Source organism: Coregonus lavaretus (assembly GCF_964263955.1).
Source record: "Coregonus lavaretus genome assembly, chromosome: 35".
Classification (NCBI taxonomy): domain Eukaryota; kingdom Metazoa; phylum Chordata; class Actinopteri; order Salmoniformes; family Salmonidae; genus Coregonus; species Coregonus lavaretus.
The window spans coordinates 2,343,769-2,367,243 of record NC_140022.1 but is presented as its reverse complement, the minus strand read 5'-3'; the positions used below and the strand labels follow the sequence as shown (position 1 = coordinate 2,367,243).

Below are 23,475 nucleotides of genomic sequence, written 5' to 3'. Positions count from 1 at the left end.
TATCTACCCTGTGAAACAGAGAGAGGGGCCTACTCAAACAGAGTCAATACAGGCTACCTACCCTGTGAAATAGAGAGGGGGCCTACTCAAACAGAGTCAATACAGGGTACCTACCCTGTGAAATAGAGAGGGGGCCTACTCAAACAGAGTCAATACAGGCTACCTAACCTGTGAAATAGAGAGGGGGCCTACCCAACGACAGTCAATAACCTACCTACCCTGTGAAACAGAGAGGGGGCCTACCCAAAGAGAGTCAATACAGGCTACCTACCCTGTGTGGCATGCGTACTTCCCAGAGTCATTTGCAGTAACGGTAGAGAACCAGAGCGCGTTCCCCCGTCCTGTCACAGCCCCGTCGTCTCTGAGGAAATCTCTGTCTCTATTGGTTTCCCCCTCGGCCCTCGACCAATCAGCTTCCTCAGAGCTGGCTGTGATGTTGTAAAGGCGCTCACAGAGACCGGCGGACTGTGGCTTAGTACATTGCATGACAAACCCCTCCCCAGAGAAAGCCTTGTAGCCTGTCTCTGAGCCTGGCTTCAAACCTACACGTGTCACACAAGACAGACATCTCTCATTCCACACAGATGTATGTATAATGTAATTAATACTGAAGGCATATGATAGGTCTGTATGCACATGGAATACCTACCTGGTCAAATCTATTAATGTTGTTTTGATAATAAAGATAAGTACCTTCTTCCTTGACCCAGCCACTTTCACAGAAGTATCTCTGCAGAAAACATGTGATGATTGCTAAAGCCAGTGACGGTCCAGTGTGCATCCCTCCGCACCACTTCATTCATTCCAATATCAAACCCACCACTGCGTGTCGTAACTGTCAGAAGGATCTGGGTTTCCTGGAAACAGAAGCTCTTTCACCAATCTAAAACCAGACAAATAGCTCAGCCAGTCCCTTGCTCTCCTAGTAAAAGAGGAGGGACGTATCTGAGCTAGCTTCCCTGAATTCCACTGACCTGTTCTCCAATAGCACACTAGTCTGTGCAGCTTGCCTCTTAGATGGTTGGAAACCAATTATATCTGATACAGGTTCCCTTCAGAGATGCACCATGTGGTCCTCTGTAGCTCAGCTGGTAGAGCACGGCGCTTGTAACGCCAAGGTAGTGGGTTCGATCCCCGGGACCACCCATACACAAAAATGTATGCACGCATGACTAAGTCGCTTTGGATAAAAGCGTCTGCTAAATGGCATTATATTATTATAACATGACCACCAGTTTCCTATATGGCAACATCCATTTCCTGGTTAGATGAAGAGATCTACTTTGCTAGAGTTCACACCATCTGTGGGTTTCTGTGCATCTGTGGGTGTAGGTAGCCGGAGTGTGAAGTGTGTCTGTGTAAGTATGCAAGGCTGATCTGTGATGTAAGAGAAGACAGCGTTTCACTTGAATTTATAAATTGTAGTATTTTCCTCCCCGAAGAACTCACCAATTAGTCGTCTTTGTTGCAAGTGTAAAACATTTATTGAAGCCCAGTGTCAATACATTAGTAATACGGAACAGTGGTGAGTATACAGACCATTACATGGCAAACAGAGTAGGGTGGACAGATATGTTCTGTAATGAATGATACAGGCTTTGGCACAGCCTCTCAAGACTTGGTTTGACATCTGTTGACAGAATCAGAGAGGCTGTGTCCCATATAGTACACTACTTTGGACCAGGTCCCATAGTCCCTATGCACATTTTATGCCCAGGCTTAAATACCCAAATAAAGGCTCAATGAAAACACAATAAGAAATGTCCACATTGGGGACTACTACTGTCTAGATAAAACAGAACTAAAACACAAAATAAGTAAACACAAAACAAGACACATTTAATCAGTCATAAATGACTTCATCAATACCTGTTATAACCCCATCTACCGTACTCATATCATGTGGATAATGTGTAAATTCTTCATCTATATATCCTGTCTGGACATTCTGTTTATAGTTGTAAGCATCTTTCACCAGGTCAAATTCATGGTTCATGTAAATGTACTTGGGGATTCGATTGTGATTCTTATCATAGCAGACTCCTACATACAGCCCTATGAAATATCAGGGCCAAGGAATTCATGCATTTCTTCTCTATGTCACTTCTGTTTCATGTTTCTGGGGAGTGTACGTACATTCAGGTGTGACTTGCTGCTGTGCGTGTGGTCTTTCCTTGAATCAATGAACGTTTTTTGGGGGGGGTCTGGCCCCCGACTGGGAACAGAGAGAAACAGGTAGAGCGAGAAAGACAATTCTTCTGTCCACTGGACAAGCAGAGCATGCCGTGGTAGTTTTGAATGGAAGTCAATGGGTCTTAAAGTAACTGTCCAGTGAAAATCTCACTTTTAAAAGTTAATATTCCATTAACTCATAACCAAATAATGTCGTATACTCATATTTGTGGCCAAAGCATACATTTGAGAAACCCCCCACAAAACCCCCCACCTCAAACCTATATCTCAAATACACCACTTGCTATTGCCTCATAGAACATGATGTCATGTTGGCTCATTGGCTGAGCTCATTGCCAATCAGCGGTCTATTCGCATGAATATTTTTAATGACCAGTATACGCCCACACCATTCTGTTGCTGGGGTACGGCAGCACCATTCCAACACAGAAAAGCTGCTTTTAAAAAATACAAATAAACGATTTCACTCATGTAGGTAATAATTGCACATTAATCACGTTAGATGCATTTATTTCACTCATCTTTCAGGGTAACAGGTCTATAGGCTGTCTGGAGGATTCTGTTGTAATAACATGATCTACATAATAATGTTATGGTATAACATTCCCCCATCTTGTCCTAATATACAGTATAATCGGAGTAGGGTGAAGTTGGCCTTAGATGCTGACCTTGGGTCAGTTTAGCATTGTCCCCACTAATGGTTGAGGATTGGGGGAGGGGAAGCTGATCCTAGCTCTGTACCTTGAGGAAACTTGACCCCGGAGCAGGGTTGGGGTCAATTTGAAGTAAAAATAAATAAATAAATAAAATAAATAAAGAGATTCAATTTCAATAGATGCTATTATTTCATTTTGAATTTCAGTTTACTTTGTGAATTGACTGAACCCAAACCCTGCCCTGGAGCCTATATAATCACAGAATGGTCCTACCATCCTTCAGGGGGCGCCGTCTGGTCCTGGCAGGCATACGGTAGCGCAGCTCCTTCCAGAAGGGTGAGGAGAGGGGTTTGGAGTGGGAGCCCCTCCAGGTGACGGTGTGTCCTGACTGGGCCAGCAGCCGCAGGGCCTCAGGGAGGGAGTCCAGCTCCAGATCCACCTAAAAATAATACAGAATAATGTAGCGGATTTTGGGGGGTAGCCCCGACCGGGACTTGAACGGAGGAACACCGACTGCCAACCCAACAGCTTAGTTGTTACACCAAGAGATCTGAACCCCTTGACGAGATCACTAGGTGTTGTGTTAAGGTCACTACAATCACTCATTTAGCTTATAGTGCTTTTCATTACAAAATAGATTCTCGAAAAAACACTAAAAACAAACAAGCACAACCAATTGCAAAAGTGGAAAAATACAAAGTGTTTCTAGTCTGCTTTGGAAAGGAAATGGAGTTGAAGCAGTTTGAAAGGAAATGGAGTCTTCATGGTGCCGCTTGCTTGGTGGTGCACCTTGCTTAGTGGTGTTGCAGACTCTGGGGCCTTTCAGAACAGGTGTATATATACTGAGATCATGTGACAGATCAAGTGACACTTAGATTGCACACAGGTGACTTTATTGAACTAATTATGTGACTTCTGAAGGTAATTGGTTGCACCAGATCTTATTTAGGGGCTTCATAGCAAAGGGGGTGAATACATATGCACGCACCACTTTTCCGGTATTTATTTTTTAGAATTTTTTGAAACAAGTTTTTATTTTATTTTTCACTTCACCAATTTGGACTATTTTGTGTATGTCCATTACATGAAATCCAAATAAAAATCCATTTAAATTACAGGTTGTAATGCAACAAAATAGGAAGAATACCAAGGGGGATGAATACTTTTGCACGGCACTGTAGGCATAACTCGTCCATAGGCATAACTACCTGGCTGTCTGGGGCTGACTCTGTTTGGATGAGGACTAGCCAGGTCTGCCGTTCCACCAGTGCAGCATGGAGCCCAGTGAGCAGACCATACTGGCTGTCCTGCCCTGGGTTCAGCCCCAGGCTGCTGGGCACCAGGATCAGTCTCCGGCTCTGCTCTATACACCCCAGCACCGCCTCAGCCACCGCTGGAAACACATAGCACATACTGTACTGATACAGGAACAGGAACAGGAACAGGAACAGGAATAGGAACAGGAACGGGAACGGGAACGGGAACGGTAACATGAACGGGTACAGGAACAGGTACAGGAACAGGTACAGGACCAGGAACAGGAATAGGAACGGGAACGGGAACGGTAACATGAACAGGTACAGGTACAGGAACAGGAACAGGAACGGGAACGGGAACGGGAACGGTAACATGAACGGGTACAGGAACAGGTACAGGAACAGGTACAGGAACAGGAACAGGAACAGGAATAGGAACAGGAATGGGAACGGGAACGGTAACATGAACAGGTACAGGAACAGGAACAGGTACAGGAACAGGTACAGGTAAAGGAACGGATACGGGTACAGGAACAGGAACAGGAACAGGAACAGGTAAAGGTACAGGAACAAGAACAGGAACAGGAACAGGTACGGATATGGGTACAGGAAAAGGAACAGAAACAGGAAATGGTACAGGAACAGAAACAGGAACAGGTACAGGAACAGGAACAGGAACAGGAACGGGTACGGGAATGGGAATGGGAACGGGTACAGGAACAGGTACGGATATGGGTACAGGAACAGGAACAGACACAGGAAATGGTACAGGAACAGAAACAGGAACAGGAACAGGTACAGGAACAGGAATGGGTACAGGAACAGATAAAGGAACAGGAACGGGTACGGGAATGGGAACAGGAACAGGAACAGGAACAGGAACAGAAACAGGAACAGGAACGGGTACAGGAACAGGAACAGGAAATGGTACAGGAACAGGTACAGGAACAGGTACAGGTAAAGGAACGGATACAGGTACAGGAACAGGAACAGGTAAAGGTACAGGAACAGGAACAGGAACAGGAACAGGAACAGGTACGGATATGGGTACAGGAACAGGAACAGAAACAGGAACAGGTACAGGAACAGGTACAGGAACAGAAACATGAACAGGAAATGGTATAGGAACAGGAACAGGAACAGGAACGGGTACAGATAAAGGAGCAGAAACAGGAATAGGTACAAGAACAGTGCATACACACACACACACACACACACACCAGTATGAGGACCGATGTGAGGACAGTGGACTGACTCACCCTCCCCAGGGAGCACGTCACGGTCGTAGAGACACAGGCTGTAGCCATACTCCTCCTCCAGCACCTCCTCCACCTGACGCCTGTCCTCCTCACTGACGCCTGACTCTGAGTCACTCTTATAACACAACACATAGGCATCGTAACGCTTCCCATCTGAAACACACCATTCAGACACAGTATAACACAGGACATAGACATTATAACACAGGACATAGACATTATAACACAGGACATAGGCATTATAACACAGGACATAGACATTATAACACAGGACATAGACATTATAACACAGGACATAGACATTATAACACAGGACATAGGCATTATAACTAAGGACATAGGCATTATAACACAGGACATAGACATTATAACACAGGACATAGGCATTATAACACAGGACATAGACATTATAACACAGGACATAGACATTATAACACAGGACATAGGCATTATAACACAGGACATAGACATTATAACACAGGACATAGGCATTATAACACAGGACATAGGCATTATAACACAGGACATAGACATTATAACACAGGACATAGACATTATAACACAGGACATAGACATTATAACACAGGACATAGGCATTATAACACAGGACATAGACATTATAAACACAGGACAGACATACCACAGGACATAGGCATTATAGCACAGGACATAGACCTTATAGCACAGCACATAGGCGTCATAACACATCCCATCTGAAATAACACAATTAATCAAAATCATGTGGTGAAACACGATCTACAACAAGACTGTTTCAATGTGACATTGGCATGTTTGGTGCAAGGCATTATTCTCACCAGCGGTGTTGTGATGATGCCAACCCAGATCATCTCTGAGAAACAGAATGATGTCCACCTTCAGCTTGACATAGACAACAGTCACCACCACCACCGTCACGGCAAAGACCCCTACTATACCCAGCACCAGGAAGTGAAACTGGGGTGGACCTAAAGGAGGCCATGAAATACACATGAACACACACACGGCCACGCACGCACACACGCACATACACACAAATAAACCTGATAATATCAAACAGCTGTTACTGTACAGCGGAAAGAGAAACTGGAGGAAAGAAATCTGAGATAATCATTAGAATTTCACACAGAAGTGATAATAAACTCTTCTTGATTAAAGGTCATGGTAACCTAAGAGCAGAAGAGAGGGTTCTGTGAAATGGCCAGTAGAGTTTGATAAAGGCAGACTCTGTAATATTTGTAATGATTGGAAAGCAAAGACTGTGCCTTTTAATGGGACATAAAATAATAATCTACCTCATACTCATTATTCAGTAGATAAGTGTTGAAATGTCCCTTTAAGAGGATGCTTGACTTACTCCTCTGTTTGAAGGTGATAGAGACGTTGGAGGTCCCAGATGGAGACTCCAATTTACAGGTGTATCTGTTCCACAGCTGCTCCTCGGACACCTGCCTGATCACCAGCGATACCAGGTGATGGCCATTCTCTCTGGAGGAAACAGTCAAGTGTGTTGCGTTAACTGTGGAGAACCGCGTTTCTTTACTCGTTTTAGAGGGATGAGTAACTGGGCTGATAAACCAGGGAAATAGTCTTCAGAAGGAAAAAAAAGCTGATGTCATCATATCAAATGATCAATCAATCTCATGATAGTATACTTGTCTACTGTTCAGCGACTATGCCGTTTGCTGTAAATGCATATTTCACATCCTTTATCTGGGCTTGATTGGGCTTTCCTTGCACAACGGAACCAATAGAATAGTCACAAAAGTGCTCCAGGCAGGCTGAAGGAAGCGCTCAAAGTATTTGAAAGATTTTAAATAGTATTTGAACCCAGGTCGTTTCTGTAGTGACTGTACATGCTCACTGTGAAGTATTGTAAAACACTGGTAGGGCCTCCATGTTCTCCTCCACAAAAGATATGTTTTCCATCCAGTGGAAGGAGTCAAATTCAGAGGACAGGACAGCCCTGCAGACCACCACCACAGTGGATCCTGGAGAAAACACACACAACATTCACTAACACTTTACTTAGAGCAGGGATGGGCAACTCTGATGGGGGTGAAGGCCACAGGGATGGGCAACTCTGATGGGGGTGAAGGCCACAGGGATGGGCAACTCTGATGGGGGTGAAGGCCACAGGGATGGGAAACTCTGATGGGGGTGGAGGCCACAGGGATGGGAAACTCTGATGGGGGTGGAGGCTACAGGGATGGGCAACTCTGATGGGGGTGAAGGCCACAGGGATGGGAAACTCTGATAGGGGTGGAGGCTACAGGGATGGGCAACTCTGATGGGGGTGAAGGCCACAGGGATGGGAAACTCTGATGGGGGTGAAGGCTACAAATAATCTGAACTTATCTGAACCATGATTACTAAGTTTAGATAAGATAGTTGGCCGTTAGACTAATTTACCAATCTATAAAATGTTAGCTGACATGGGCTAACTGAGTGACTATCAGTGACTGGCATAACAAGATAAAAACTGTTGATGCACAACCACATTTTGAAATTGCTTTTTGTATATTCTACTGTTCTATCTCGCAACAGTAAGTTGAGACCCCGACTGAGTCCCCCAAAAGGTGTGTGTGAGGGGGGGGGGGGGGGGGGGGGGTTGATCCTTGGGCCCGGGCCACAAGTTGCCCATCCCTGACTTAGAGCATACAGTTACTTATAATGTATTTTACTTGTTGTAACAAGGCTTACAACGCCTTATGAATTAATCATAAAGCATTAGACCTGTACACCTTCAGTAAAGTGTTACTGAACATTCTAGAATGTAGATCAAACACAAAACATAATTCACATGGATATTGCATACACACACATGCAGGTACACATACACACACACACGCACGCGCACGCGCACACACACACGCACACACACTTGACTGAAAACGCTGATTTACACCCATACAGATAGGTAGAGGAACTCACCCATATGTACTTCAATAAACTCCCCATCCTGAGGGCTAATGATCTTTGGCTTTAAATGGGAACTTCCTGTACAAACAATAATATCACTAGTTAAAACAGAAATATCCCTGTAGTTAAAACAGAAATATCACTAGTTAAAACAGAAATATCACTAGTTAAAACAGAAATATCCCTGTAGTTAAAACAGAAATATCACTGTAGTTAAAACAGAAATATCCCTGTAGTTAAAACAGAAATATCACTAGTTAAAACAGAAATATCACTGTAGTTAAAACAGAAATATCCCTGTAGTTAAAACAGAAATATCACTGTAGTTAAAACAGAAATAGCACTGCAGTTAAAACACAAACATGAATGTAGTTAAAACACAAACATGAATGTAGTTAAAAGGGAACAATACATTCACTTTCTATCAATTGTTTTGAACAAAATAAACCATAACTATGGGCAAAAGTTACAGATCCTTGTTCTTGCATTGACTTTAGCTTTCCCCTAGAATCCAGATTCAGATCAACCAAACATTGAATAAATCTTAATTGACAAATACATTTCAAGGTATCTTTGCAAAAGGTCAGAAAGTCCAAAACCATACAGCAGGGTTGGAGTCAATTCCATTTAAATTCCAGTCGATTTAGGAATTGCACTGAAATTCAAATTCAAATTCTCTTCAATGCTTTACAATGAGTAACATTTTTGAATTGGAATTGAAATTTGGTTTACTTTCTGAATTGACTGGAATTGAAATGAATTGACCCCAACCCTGATATACAGTACTGTACAGTAGCTTCCTACCTTGTTTAATTGTCCGCTCCATGGTTTTGGACAAGGTAAACACCTGTCCAGCATGGAGGTTTGAGTTGTATGTATAGTATGAAGTGCAGGTATAGTAACCACTGTCACTCTCAGTAGCACTTTCCAGGTATCCATCGCCAAAGTCAGAGGGTAACTCTGTGTCACAGTTCTACAATACATTAATCAATACACAGGTAATAAACAGGTAATAAACAGGCAATAAACATGTAATAAACAGGTAATAACAGGCAATAAACAGGTAATACACATGTTTTACATAGGGAGTTTGTCCTAGCCACCGTGCTTCTACATCTGCATTGCTTGCTGGTTGGGGTTTTAGGCTGGGTTTCTGTATAAGCACTTAGTGACTTTATAAATTAATGTGATTAATACACATGTTATAAATAGGTAATAAACAGGTAATAAACAGGTACTAAACAGGTAATAAACAGGTACTAAACAGGTAATAAACGGGCAATAAACTGGTAATAAACTGGTAATAAACTGGTAATTCAAAGCCTGTCTATTGACGCTAGTCGCAAAACTGACTGGTGAACTAAAACATTGATGCTGGCCCCTACGCTAGCTAGGACAGCCACCCAGGCTAGGGGAAAACATGATATAACAGGGAAATACCCTGTGGCTTTTTGTCTAGTGGAATAAATCACCTTCAACAGACTATTCAATAATACTTTGCCAACGGCTAGGGGGAAAACACACCTCCTCAAGCAGACGTAATGACATATGTCTTTCGTTTTAACCAAAGGCAAGTAAGTAGAACTAGTGGAAACTCACCATCACTGAATATTTACTACTACTTTGCCAACTAGTGGAGGAGGGGGACAAAGAAAAGAAGAAGCCATACCTTGTACCACGTATATTTCAGTTTGGTGAAGTTTTGTGGGATGCTGTGGTCCGACGTGCATGTATACTTTCCGCAGGACTCTCCCAGATAGCAAGTTGATGGATACACATCCATGTCTGTGTAGCACTGGCCAGAGAACAATGTGATGTTAAACCACGCTGTCCTCAGGGGCTGGCCACTGGCATTGCTGCAACGGTCCAGAGAAAGATATGACAATCAATCAATCAATCAAGCAATTGATCATTCAATCAACCAATCAATCAAACCATCAACCATTAATTCAATCAATCAATCAACAGAATAAAATAAAATAAAATAAAATACATCAGACGGAAGGAGAAGACAATTGAAGAACAAAAGTATGATTGATAAAACGGACAATAAAAGGCCATCTAGATGTGTAAGTGACAGACATACAGCAGTGAGCAGGAGTAGGACCCCTGTTCGTTGGGGGAGACCCTCAAGATGATGAGAGTGTCTTCAGACCTCCACACCACAGGCTCCTGCAGCTCCCCAGGCCCAGAGTGGTTGCGCCATGCCAGGGTCAGGTTCCCCTCCCTGTGCCCTGCACTGGTGGTCCGCAGCGGGCACTGCAGCACTGCCATTTCTCCCTCCCGGACATAAACAGGACGTTGGACACACAACTTACATGGAGATGGAGGAGCGTCACATGACGAACAGCCTCCTCTGACCAGCTCTGTGGAAGAACATCCAAGATAGACCATCTCAGTGGAGGACGGAGGGCACCCTATTCCCTATATAGGGCACTACTTTTGACCAGGGTCCATGGCACCCTATTCCCTATATAGAGCACTACTTTTGACCAGGGTCCATGGCACCCTATTCCCTATATAGAGCACTACTTCTGACCAGGGTCCATGGCAGCCTATTCCCTATATAGGGCACTACTTTTGACCAGGGTCCATGGCACCCTATTCCCTATATAGAGCACTACTTTTGACCAGGGTCCATGGCACCCTATTCCCTATATAGGGCACTACTTTTGACCAGGGTCCATGGCACCCTATTCCCTATATAGGGCACTACTTTTGACCAGGGTCCATGGCACCCTATTCCCTATATAGGGCACTACTTTTGACCAGGGTCCATGGCAGCCTATTCCCTATATAGGGCACTACTTTTGACCAGGGTCCATGACACCCTATTCCCTATATAGTGCACTACTTTTGACCAGGGTCCATGACACCCTATTCCCTATATAGGGCACTACTTTTGACCAGGGTCCATGGCAGCCTATTCCCTATATAGTGCACTACTGTTGACCAGGGCTCCCCATTGGGCACTATGTAGGGAACAGGGTGCCATGGTCCCTGGTCAAAAGTAGTGCACTATATAGGGTAGCCTAAATGTACTGTACAAATATTTTATGCGGTACAAATAAACATTTCACAACAACCTTCAAATTGTTAGAGGGTGCTCAATAGTACAACAATTAATGGTGAAAGGTTTGTTGTAAAAATTGTCCTTTGGTTGGCTATCACCAGTTTCTAGGGCAGGATTCTCATCAAATGTTACTTATAAAACATGTGTAACCTGCTCATTCTAACATACCTAAGGATGTGGAGAGGAGGAGGATCATAAACAGTGGGTTCATCTTCACCATCTTCTTAATTCACACACAGACAAACAGACAAACAGACACAGTGAGAGAAAGTCATTGGGGAAAAAGCCCCATGAATGGCAGGCAATATATATATATATATATATTTATTTAAAGACAGCCTGTATATTGCGGAGAAACTTAAGAGAACTTTTCATAATAGTATTTACAAAAATATAAACAGGTACTACCAGATCAGCATAATAGTATTATGTTATAGCAGGTCGTATGACTATATATAGAATAAGACTAGCCTACAATACAACAATTAATAACTTACTCAGCTGCGAGTGTGGAGGTAAATTCCAAGATTCCGAGTACTGTGTATTTTCGCAGACCATTAACAGAAACTCAAGTCACGCTTTCTGTTCTAGGCTACTTCCCTTTTCACTTTAGAATATCAATTTCGTTCTCGGTATGAATTGGAATATCTATATTAATGTTATATTATATTTCACATTGCTCCTCCTATAATCTACAGTCAAATAGACCGAGTGAATAAAGCTATTGACTCAATTTAGTGGCCTATTTGCATGCTACACGCTGACGAAGATTTAGCCTACTGACTGGAAGATATCAAAGTGAAACACTCTGATTCTAGTGAAATTGCAAGTGCTTTATGGAGACTTGCCCAGGCTTGACGTAATACTTTCGTGATTTCCCAGAAATGCTGGTGTCTAGGCATAAAGAAACATAAAGAAAACATGCGCCTTTCCCCACCAGTGGTGTATTTCCACCAAACTGTCTTGTTTAGGATAAAAATCAGTATGTGATGACGTAGTGCACATAAAATGTTTTTCCCTCAAGTTTGAAGGTACTGAAAAAAATTCTAGAGTTCAATGTGTTTGCATCGCATTTTCAACTCTACCAATAGATTTGCCAAAAACTGTTGCATAAAATAGCAAATGTGCCTACTCGGTGTTTGGCACATGCGCTCTAGCCAACAGTTCGCAGATAAAAGTGTTATTTGTCAAACAGCAGTCAAGCATCGATCATCATGTTTGGTTAGACTTCACTGCAGTTTTGGACATTATCGATCAAAAATGTATGTGTTATGGCTTTTCATCCCCTGCTATATCGTGGATCGAGAGTTACCTTTAATTAGCATAATAAAAAAATCCCCATAAAAATCCGTACTGTTTGCACAGTACCCCACCAGTGGTGTTTCCACCAAACAGACTTCTGGATGAAAAGCAGTGCGTTTTCATGTATCTAATTAAAATCTGAAGTTCAATGTGTTTCCATCACATTTTCAACTCTACAGATAGTTTTGTCACAAAAACTGTTGAGTTAAATAGCAAATGTACCTACTCTGGTCTTGGCACGTGCGCTCTAGCCAACAGATGGGGTAGGCTGGGCAGGTAGGCTAAATGATGAGATCATTATGGATAAAAGCAAGAAATTAATCATAACTTATTTCATCTGTAGCCTAATAAATTGCATGCTTTCCCAACTAGTCATAATGGGAGGACCACACAACATGTCATAGCTGACTCCATTTATTTTGACATGATGGTTATTATATCAATATTTGCTCATAAAAGCGTCCCCATGACATTTCTCGCATAATTCATTTTACTGACACAAAAAGATCCCACCTTGTCTAGCATATTTTGTTTTGTGGGCATTTGGAAAGTTTACCAAAAAAAAATCTGTTTCCATCAGGCCTGTCCTTTTTTGTTGTTGCCTACTTTACTGGCATAAAAAGTTTGGATGGAAACCTTGTTAGTGATAGTAAACTAATACCCTACATTACCAAAAGTATGTGGACACCTGCTCGTTCAACATCTCATTCCAAAATCATGGGCATTAATATGGAGTTGGTCCCCCTTTGCTGCTATAACAGCCTCCACTCTTCTGGGAAGGCTTTCCACTAGATTTTGGAACATTGCTGCAGGGACTTGCTTCCATTCAGCCACAATAGCATTAGTGACGTTGGGCACTGATGTTGGGCTATTAGGCCTGGCTCGCAGTCGGTGTTCCAATTCATCCCAAAGGTGTTCGATGGGGTTGAGGTCAGGGCTCTGTGCAGGCCAGTCAAGTTCTTCCACACCGATCTCGACAAACCATTTCTGTATGGACCTCACTTTGTGCACTGGGGCATTGTCATGCTGAAACAGGGAAGGACCTAGCCCAAACTGTTGCCACAAAGTTGGAAGCACAGAATAATCTAGAACAGGGGTGTCAAACTCATTTTAGCTCAGGGGCCACATGGAGGAAAATCTATTCCCAAGTGGGCCGGACCGGAAAAATCATGGTATATATAACTTAAAAACAACAACTTCAGATTGTTTTCTTTGTTTTAATACGATCAACATACAACATAAAGCTGGAGCCTGAGGACAGTGTGTCCAAAATAGTACAAGCACAACATCACTATTAATCATAAAACACGTCAAGTTTATTTGAAAATTCTAAAGAAAAAGAACACACAAACACACAATGCCTCAGTGATTAACAGAACTGTTTCACAGATCACAGAACTATATCAGGGTGTCATTTCTCAGGCAGAAATGTAGATAAAAATAATGAAATCCTGTTCCCCAAACAAGTGCAAGAACCACAGAGTCAAGAATAGGTTAAATATACAAATAAAATAAAATCAATTAAAAACAATAGCACATCAACATAAAAACATATAAACATAAAGCTGGAGCCTGAGGACAGTGTCCAAAAGCACAACATCAATATTAATCATAAAACACCTCAAGTTATTTGAAAGTTCTGAGGACAAAGAACACACAAACACACAATGCCTCAGTGATTCACAGAAGTATATCACAGATCACAGAACTATATCAGGGTGTCATTTCTCAGGCAGAAATGTAGATAAAAATAATGAAATCCTGTTCCCCAAACAAGTGCAAGAACCACAGAGTCAAGAATAGATTAAATATACAAATAAAATCAATTAAAAACAATAGCATATCAACATAAAAACATAAACATAAATCTGAAAGCGTTGCTCAAACTCCCGTAACAGTCCCGTTATTTTATCTTTGAACCGCTTCATGTCTGCCACATGTTGGGTCGCGCACACATTTTTCAGACAGGGGAAGTGAGCTGCATCACCACCGGCAAGTTGCGTCTCCCACAATGACAGCTTCAACTTGAAAGAACGTATGCTGTCATAATACTGCGTGACAACTTTGTTGCGCCCTTGCAGCTGTTTGTTCAAGTTATTCAGGTGCTCTGTAACATCCACCATAAATGCAAGGTCCTGCATCCATTCTGCGGAATGAAATTCTAACACTGGTTTGCCCTTTTCTTCCATGAACTGTTCAATTTCTTCTCGTAAATCAAAGAAACGCCTCAGCACAGCACCTCGGCTTAACCATCTTACCTCAGTGTGGTATGGCAGGCCATAGATGTGGTCTTTCTCTCTGAGAAGGCTGTCAAACTGACGGTGATTCAGGCTTCTGGATCGGATGAAATTAACAGTTTGGATGACCACCTTCATGACGTTATCCATCTTTAATGACTTGCAACACAAAGCCTCCTGGTGCAAAATACAGTGAAAAGTCAAAAAATCACGTCCTCCATTTGCAGATTGCACTTTCTCTCTGAACTTTGTCACAACGCCTGCTTTTTTCCCGATCATTGAGGGCGCACCATCTGTAGCCAGGCTGACAGCGCGGGACCAGTCCACCCTGTCCAGCGCGCCGACGAGTGCGGTAAAAATATCAGCTGCTGTCGTTGTATCTGTCATCGGCACCAACTCCACGAACTCCTCGGTGACGGTCAATGTGTCATCAACTCCGCGGATGAAAATGGCCAGTTGTGCAACATCTGTAATGTCCGTGCTTTCATCAATTGCAACCAAAAACGCAATAAATGACTTTACTTTTTGCTTCAACTGGCTGTCCAAATCCACTGAAAGATCGGAAATCCTGTCTGCAACTGTGTTTCTTGTCAGGCTGATATTTGCAAAAGCCTGCCGCTTTTCAGGGCACACAATCTCCGCTGCCTTCATCATGCATGTTTTTACAAATTCACCCTCACTAAATGGTTTTGAAGCCACTGCGATTTCATTAGCAATGAGGTAGCTAGCTTTCACTGCAGCGTCACTGATGTCTCGGCTGTGAGTAAACACAGACTGCTGTTTCTTCAGACCCGCCAACAGTTCATTCACCTTCTCTCATCTCCGCTGTCCTTGAAAGTTGTCATATTTGTCGGCATGAAGACTCACATAGTGACGACGAAGGTTATATTCTTTCAGCACTGCAACATGCTCTGAACACACCAAACATACAGCTTTCCCATTCAATTCCGTGAATAAATAGGATGACCATTTTTCTTGGAACACTCTGCACTCTGCGTCCACTTTTCTCTTTTTTGACAGAGACATATTGGGGCAATGAGGGTGCCAAAGCACATAATGTTAAAAGTAGAAGCCGTAATAAATATCGCGGGCAAAACAAAGTAGCTCATTGGCTGCACGTGCTTGACCTACTTGCTCCGCCCCGGTATAAACAATTTGCTTGCTTAACACAATTGCTATTGCGCCATCCAGTGGACGCAATTGGAACAGCAGTTTATTTTATAGAAAAATTGCAGCGCATTTTTATACTTTACAAAAAAAAAAAAAAAAAAATTTTTATTTTTATTTATTATTATTATTTATTTTTTTATCATCTCGCGGGCCGGATTAAACCCGTTTGCGGGCCTGATCCGGCCCGCAGGCCGTACGTTTGACACCCCTGATCTAGAATGTCATTGTATGCTTTAGCATTAAGATTTCCCTTCACTGGAACTAAGGGGCCTAGCCCGAACCATGAAAAACAGCTCCAGACCATTATTCCTCTTCCACCAAACTTTACAGTTGGCCCTATGCATTGGCGCAGGTAGCGTTCTCCTGACATCCACCAAACCCAGATTCGTCCGTCAGACTGCCAGATGGTGAAACGTGATTCATCACTCCAGAGAACGTGTTTCCACTGCTCCTGAGTCCAATGGCAGCAAGTATTACACCACTCCAGCCGACACTTGGCATTGTGCATAGTGATCGTAGGCTTTTATGCAGCTGCTCTGCCATTTCATGAAGCTCCCAATGAACAATTATTGTGCTGACGTTGCTTCCAGAGGCAGTTTGGAACTCGGTAGTGAGTGTTGCAACCGAGGACAGATTATTTTTATGCACTATGCACTTCAGCGGTCGGCGGTCCCGTTCTGTGAGCTTGTGTGGCCTATCACTTCGAGGCTGAGCTGTTTTTGCTCCTAGACGTTTCCACTTCACAATAACAGCACTTACAGTTGACTGCGGCAGCTCTTGCAGTATAGAAATTGGACAAACTGATTTGTTGAAAAGGTGGCATCCTATGACGGTGCCACGTTGAAAGTCACTGAGCTCTTCAGTATGGCCACTCTACTGCTAATGTTTGTCTATGGAGATCGCATGGCTCGATTTTATACACCTGTCAGCAACGGGTGTGGCTGAAATAGCCAAATCCACTAATTTGAAGGTGTGTCCACATACTTTTGTATATATAATGTACATCAATGGTGCTACCTGAAATCCATTGTCTGTGAATGTAGGCTATAGCAGTCTTTGAACAAAATATGATTATTGTTTTATTAGCTATCACCCTAGGGTTAGGCTGAGATATAAAGGCATAAATAATGACATAAAGTTAGAGGGTGGCATTCTGTGGACGCATTTATTTTTGCTCATTGGAACTTCACATGATGATGATGCCTTTTCGGCCGTTGGACTCAATAGAGTTGAAACGTGGTCACCTCTCCGAAGCTGGACGGGTTCCGCCGGAGGTTGGGCGTGTTGCGCCGAAACCCAAACCGCCCGTTGTAGCCTATCAGCGGCTTGATGTCCGACATGAGACCACTGTGGTTGCTCACCTGCTCTCGGGAATGACCTGTCCGGTGCAGAGACAAGATAGCCTATACCAGTGACTCTGAGCAATGATGATTATGTAAAACAGGATAGATTATGAATCCCATGTAGGTCTACGGCTAAATAAAAGTACCTTGATTTATTGAATAGAATAGAATAGTTTCTTCAGAATATAACTGTAACCTATTCCTCAGTGTCCTCCAACTGTTTGTCACTTCACATAGCCTATAGGCCTATCTCCCCCATCCTTAATTCGATAGGTCAAAGAAAGCAATGGCATGCATTGATTATTTCCCCACGGTGGCCAGAAAAGCCACAATCTGTATATACAGTCGCTGTGGATAAGAGAGTCTGCTAAATGACCAAAATATACAATGTAAATGTAAACTTATTTCTCTGATTCTGTGGATCTAATTTGTGTCAATGGCTGAGGTTAATGTGATGTCAGGCGCAGGACACCGAAGCTTAGTCCAACAAAGTTTACTAGTGCAAACCAAAGCACAATACAATGAACGGCCTCAACAATAAACAGAGGCAAGCGATTACGCAAACTGTGCGTAAACCAATAAAACAATAAACAGAGAAAAACACGCAGCACTAACGGACAGGCGAATAACAACACACAAACTAACCAACACCAAACAGGCAACTTATAGGACACACAATAGACACAAACGGACACAGGTGCAACAGACAGACAAAAGCAATCAAACATAGAAACATTCAACGGTGGCAGCTAGTACTCCGGGGACGACGAACGCCGAAGCCTGCCCGAACAAGGAGGAGGAGCAGCCTCGGCAGAATCCGTGACAGTACCCACCCCTTGACGCGCGGCTCCAGCCGTGCGCCGACCCCGGCCTCGGGGACGGCCAGGAGGACGCGGACCCGGGCGCGTGGGATGACCACGGTGGAACTCAGTCAGGAGGGATGGATCTAGGATGTCCCTCCTAGGCACCCAGCACCGTTCCTCCGGACCGTACCCCTCCCACTCCACGAGATACTGGAGACCACTCATCCGGCGTCTCGAGTCCAAGATGGTCCGGACCCTGTACGCCAGAGCCCCCTCGATGTCCAATGGGGGCGGAGGTGTCTCTCCTATCTCATCTTCCTGGAGTGGACCAGCTACCACCGGCCTGAGAAGAGACACATGGAACAAGGGGTTAATATTCTTATAATCAATAGGCAGTTGTAACCTGTAACACACCTCGTTCAATCTTCTCAGGACTTTAAAGGGTCCCACAAACCGCCGACCCAGCTTCCGGCAGGGCAGGCGGAGGGGCAGGTTTCGAGTCGAGAGCCAGACTCGATCTCCCGGTGCGTATACCGGTCCCTCACTGCGGTGGCGATCGGCGCTCGCCTTCTGTCGACGGATGGCCCGCTGCAGATGGACATGTGCAGCGTCCCACGTCTCCTCCGAGCGCCGAATCCACTCATCCACCGCAGGAGCCTCGATCTGGCTCTCGTGCCATGGTGCCAGAACCGGCTGATACCCTAAAACACACTGGAAAGGTGTTAGATTGGTGGAGGAGTGGCGGAGAGAGTTCTGTGCCATCTCTGCCCATGGGATATACCTTGACCACTCCTCCGGCCGGCCCTGGCAATAGGACCTCAGAAACCTACCCACATCCTGGTTGACTCGTTCTACCGGCCCATTGCTCTCTGGGTGGTAACCCGAGGTAAGGCTCACCGAGACCCCCAAGCGTTCCATGAACGCCCCCCAGACTCTGGAGGTGAACTGGGGACCTCGGTCAGACACTATATCCTCGGGCACCCCATAGTGCCTGAAAACGTGGGTAAATAGGGCCTCAGCGGTCTGTAGGGCAGTAGGGAGACCCAGCATTGGGAGGAGACGACAGGCCTTGGAAAACCGATCCACAACGACCAAAATAGTGGTATTCCCCTGGGAGGGGGGAAGGTCTGTCACAAAATCCACCGAGAGGTGGGACCATGGTCGTTGTGGAACGGGCAGGGGATGTAACTTTCCCCTGGGCAAATGTCTAGGCGCCTTACACTGGGCGCACACCGAGCAGGAGGAGACATACACCCTCACATCCCTAGCTAACGTTGGCCACCAGTATTTCACGCTAAGGCAGTGCACTGTCCGGCCAATACCTGGATGTCCAGAGGAGGGTGATGTATGAGCCCAATAAATAAGGCGGTCACGAACCTCGAGCGGAACATACGTCCGCCCCACCGGACACTCTGGGGGAGTAGGGTCGGTACGCAGTGCCCGCTCGATCTCCGCATCTACCTCCCACACCACCGGAGCCACCAAACAAGACTCCGGCAGTATGGGAGTAGGCTCAATGGACCTCTCCTCTGTGTCATACCGCCGGGACAGGGCATCTGCCTTACCGTTCTGGGACCCTGGGATGTATGTGATCTTAAAAACAAACCGGGTTAGGAACATGTTCCACCTAGCCTGACGAGGGTTTAGTCTCCTAGCTGCCCGGATGTACTCCAGGTTACGGTGGTCAGTCAGAATGAGGAAAGGGTGTTGAGCCCCCTCAAGCCAATGCCTCCACACCTTTAGGGCCTGGACTACAGCTAACAGCTCCCTGTCCCCTACGTCATAATTACGCTCCGCCGAGCTGAGCTTCTTAGAATAGAACGCACAGGGGCGGAGTTTAGGTGGCGTGCCGGACCGTTGCGATAGGACTGCCCCAATACCGGCCTCGGACGCGTCTACCTCAACTTGGAATGGTAAAGCGGGATCCGGATGCGCCAGCACCGGAGCCGAAGTGAACAGGTTCTTTAGTTTAACAAATGCCCTGTCCGCCTCAGCTGACCACTGCAAACGCACCGGACCCCCCTTTAGCAGGGACGTAATGGGAGCTGCCACCTGTCCAAAGCCCCGGATAAACCTCCGGTAGTAATTAGCAAAACCCAAAAACTGCTGCACCTCTTTTACAGTGGTTGGAGTTTGCCAATTACGCACGGCCGACACACGGTCAACCTCTATCTTCACACCAGACGCGGACAATCGATAACCCAAAAAGGAGACGGACTCCTGGAAAAACAAGCATTTCTCTGCCTTGACATACAAGTCATGCTCCAACAGCCTCCTCAACACTCGGCGCACCAGGGCTACATGCTCGGCTCGTGTAGAAGAGTACACTAGGATGTCGTCGATGTATACTACCACACCCTGCCCATGCATGTCCCGGAAAATCTCGTCAACAAAGGATTGGAAGACTGAAGGAGCATTCATTAACCCGTATGGCATGACGAGATACTCGTAATGACCCGAGGTGGTGCTAAATGCTGTTTTCCATTCATCCCCCTCCCTAATGCGCACCAGATTGTACGTGCTCCTGAGATCTATCTTTGTGAAGAACCGCGCTCCGCGTAATGACATAGTCGCAATCAGAGGAAGAGGGTAACTGTACTTAACCGTGATCTGATTGAGACTACGGTAATCAATACACGGGCGCAAACCCCCGTCCTTCTTCTTCACAAAGAAGAAACTCGAGGAAACCGGGGAAGTGGAGGACCGTATGTATCCCTGTGCCAAGGACTCCATAGCCGCGTGTCCCTGTGTAAGTCTCCATAGCCGCGGTCTCCTCTTGAGACAGGGGATACACACGGCTCCGCGGAAGTGCCGCTCCTGTTTGGAGATCTATCGCACAATCCCCCTGTCTATGAGGTGGTAGCCGTGTTGCCCTCGTTTTGCTGAACACAAGTGCTAAATCCTCATATTCAGGGGGAATGCGCATTGCGGGCACTTGGTTCGGACTCTCCACCGAGGTCGCCCCTAAGGAAACACCTAGACATCTCCCTACACACTGGGCAGACCACTCCATAAGAGCCCTCTGTTGCCACGCAATGGTAGGATCATGGGCGCTTAACCAGGGAAGCCCCAGCACCACGGGATACGCAGGAGAGTCGATCAGATAAAACTGAATGATCTCCTCATGACCCCCCTGCGTCGTCATCTTAAGTGGTGCTGTGACTTCTCTGATCAACCCCGACCCCAGCGGCCGGCTGTCTAGGGCATGAACAGGAAAGGGGGCTTCTACCGGCCGAAGGGGAATTCCTAACCTATAACAAAATTCACGATCAACAAAGTTCCCAGCTGCGCCTGAATCTACTAGCGCCTTATGCTGGGAATGAGGTGCCACCTGTGGAAATCGCACAGGTATACACAAGTGACCAACAGAGAGCTCTGGGTAAGTGGGACGCCTACTCACCTGAAATGACTCCCCAGTGCGTGACCTGTTGTCCCCTCTCCCAGGAGACCCTCCCCAGCACCTAGCCGCAGTGTGTCCTCCACGGCCACAGTTGGTGCAGGGGACGGCCCCCCTCGGGTTCTCTCTCCTCCTCTCCCTAGCGCCAGCACCCCCGAGCTCCATGGGAACCGGCTCGGAGGTGCTGGAGGGTGGAATGGACGACCCCCACTCGGGACGTCTGCGGGTAGCCAGCAGGGTGTCGAGACGGATGGAAATGTCCACCAACTGGTCGAAGGATAGGTTGGTGTCCCTGCAGGCCAGCTCACGACGAACGTCCTCTCGTAGGCTACACTGGTAATGGTCGATGAGGGCCCTCTCATTCCACCCCGCATCCGCCGCTAGAGTCCGGAACTCCAGGGCGAACTCCTGTGCACTCCTCTTCCCCTGTCGGAGGTGGAACAGACGCTCCCCCGCCGCCTTCCCCTCAGGTGGATGATCGAACACAGCCCTGAAGCGGCGGGAGAACTCCGCGTAGGTGATGGTGGCGGCGTCTATTCCCCTCCATTCGGCGTTGGCCCACTCCAACGCCTTGCCGGATAGACAGGAGATGAGGGCGGAGACGCTCTCGTATCCCGAGGGCGCCGGGTGTATGGTGGCCAGGTAGAGTTCCACCTGCAGGAGGAACCCCTGACACCCGGCTGCAGAACCATCATATGCCCTCGGGAGCGAGAGCCGAATGCCACTGGGTTCCGGTGCTGGGAGAGGAGGACTGGCCGATGGTGATGGTAAGGTGTGCGAAGGCGTGGGCACCTCTCCCGTAACCAATCGGCGCAGCGTGTTGGACACCTCGTTCATGGCGGCCCCAAGTTGCCGGATCATGGTGTCTTGGTCGCTGATCCGATCCTCCAGCGACTTGGGGGCCGCCGCTGCTCCTGCTGACTCCATGATGGTGAGTTGTTCTGTCAATGGCTGAGGTTAATGTGGTGTGGGAGTCAGGCGCAGGACACCGAAGCTTAGTCCAACAAAGTTTACTAGTGCAAACCAAAGCACAATACAATGAACGGCCTCAACAATAAACAGAGGCAAGCGATTACGCAAACTGTGCGTAAACCAATAAAACAATAAACAGAGAAAAACACGCAGCACTAACGGACAGGCGGATAACAACACACAAACTAACCAACACCAAACAGGCAACTTATAGGACACACAATAGACACAAACGGACACAGGTGCAACAGACAGACAAAAGCAATCAAACATAGAAACATTCAACGGTGGCAGCTAGTACTCCGGGGACGACGAACGCCGAAGCCTGCCCGAACAAGGAGGAGGAGCAGCCTCGGCAGAATCCGTGACAATTTGATGTCAAACAGGACATATTATGAATCCCATTGAATGCAAATAAAAAATGAAATAGAATAGAACAGCCTATATAATACAATCAAATAGAATAGAATAGAATATCCTAGAATATCCTAGAATAGAATAGAATAGCCTAGAATAGAATAGAATATACTAGAATAGAATAGAATAGCCTACCTGCTCCGGAAGTGTTCCTCAGGTCTAGGGACTTTTGGGCAGCGGCGCTCTTCGGTTCCTTGTTCTCGGTCTTCTGCGGGACCCTCTGCACCGACGGGATGGTCTTCTGCAGGACCCTCTGCACGGACGGGATGGTCGTGTAGCGCGCAGCGTGGGGGTCGTTGCGTGCGTCGTACTGGGGGAGCACCGACCAGAGCCGGGGGCGCATGTGTTCGTATCCGAGCGCAACCGAACTGACGGCGATGCAGTCGAGCACGAACATCTGCTCGCGCTTCTCAGGCCCGGAGTGATTCATTTTAGGCAATGCAACTCTGCAATTACAAAATATATACAATTAGTCCAC

At 45.8% G+C, this 23,475-nt stretch overlaps 2 protein-coding genes across 2 annotated transcripts; both read right to left on the bottom strand.

Annotated features, from left to right (window-relative positions):
• Positions 1-3,044: 3,044 nt before the first annotated feature.
• Positions 3,045-10,557, bottom strand: LOC311109509 (interleukin-18 receptor 1-like; the record flags this gene model as incomplete). The annotated part of the gene is made up of 10 exons (XM_084152428.1): positions 3,045-3,288; positions 4,058-4,242; positions 5,365-5,517; positions 6,180-6,329; positions 6,719-6,849; positions 7,226-7,352; positions 8,296-8,361; positions 9,088-9,256; positions 9,953-10,139; positions 10,370-10,557. 10 exons carry the CDS (start codon positions 10,555-10,557, stop codon positions 3,106-3,108), a joined length of 1,539 nt encoding a protein of 512 aa, XP_084008554.1. The 3' UTR covers positions 3,045-3,105.
• Positions 10,558-17,285: 6,728 nt separating this feature from the next.
• Positions 17,286-23,427, bottom strand: LOC311109508 (sperm microtubule associated protein 1-like; the record flags this gene model as incomplete). Its single annotated transcript, XM_084152427.1, has 2 exons — positions 17,286-17,443; positions 23,133-23,427. The coding sequence occupies 2 exons, from the start codon at positions 23,425-23,427 to the stop codon at positions 17,286-17,288; spliced, it is 453 nt and encodes a 150-aa protein (XP_084008553.1).
• Between the last annotated feature and the right edge of the window lie 48 nt (positions 23,428-23,475).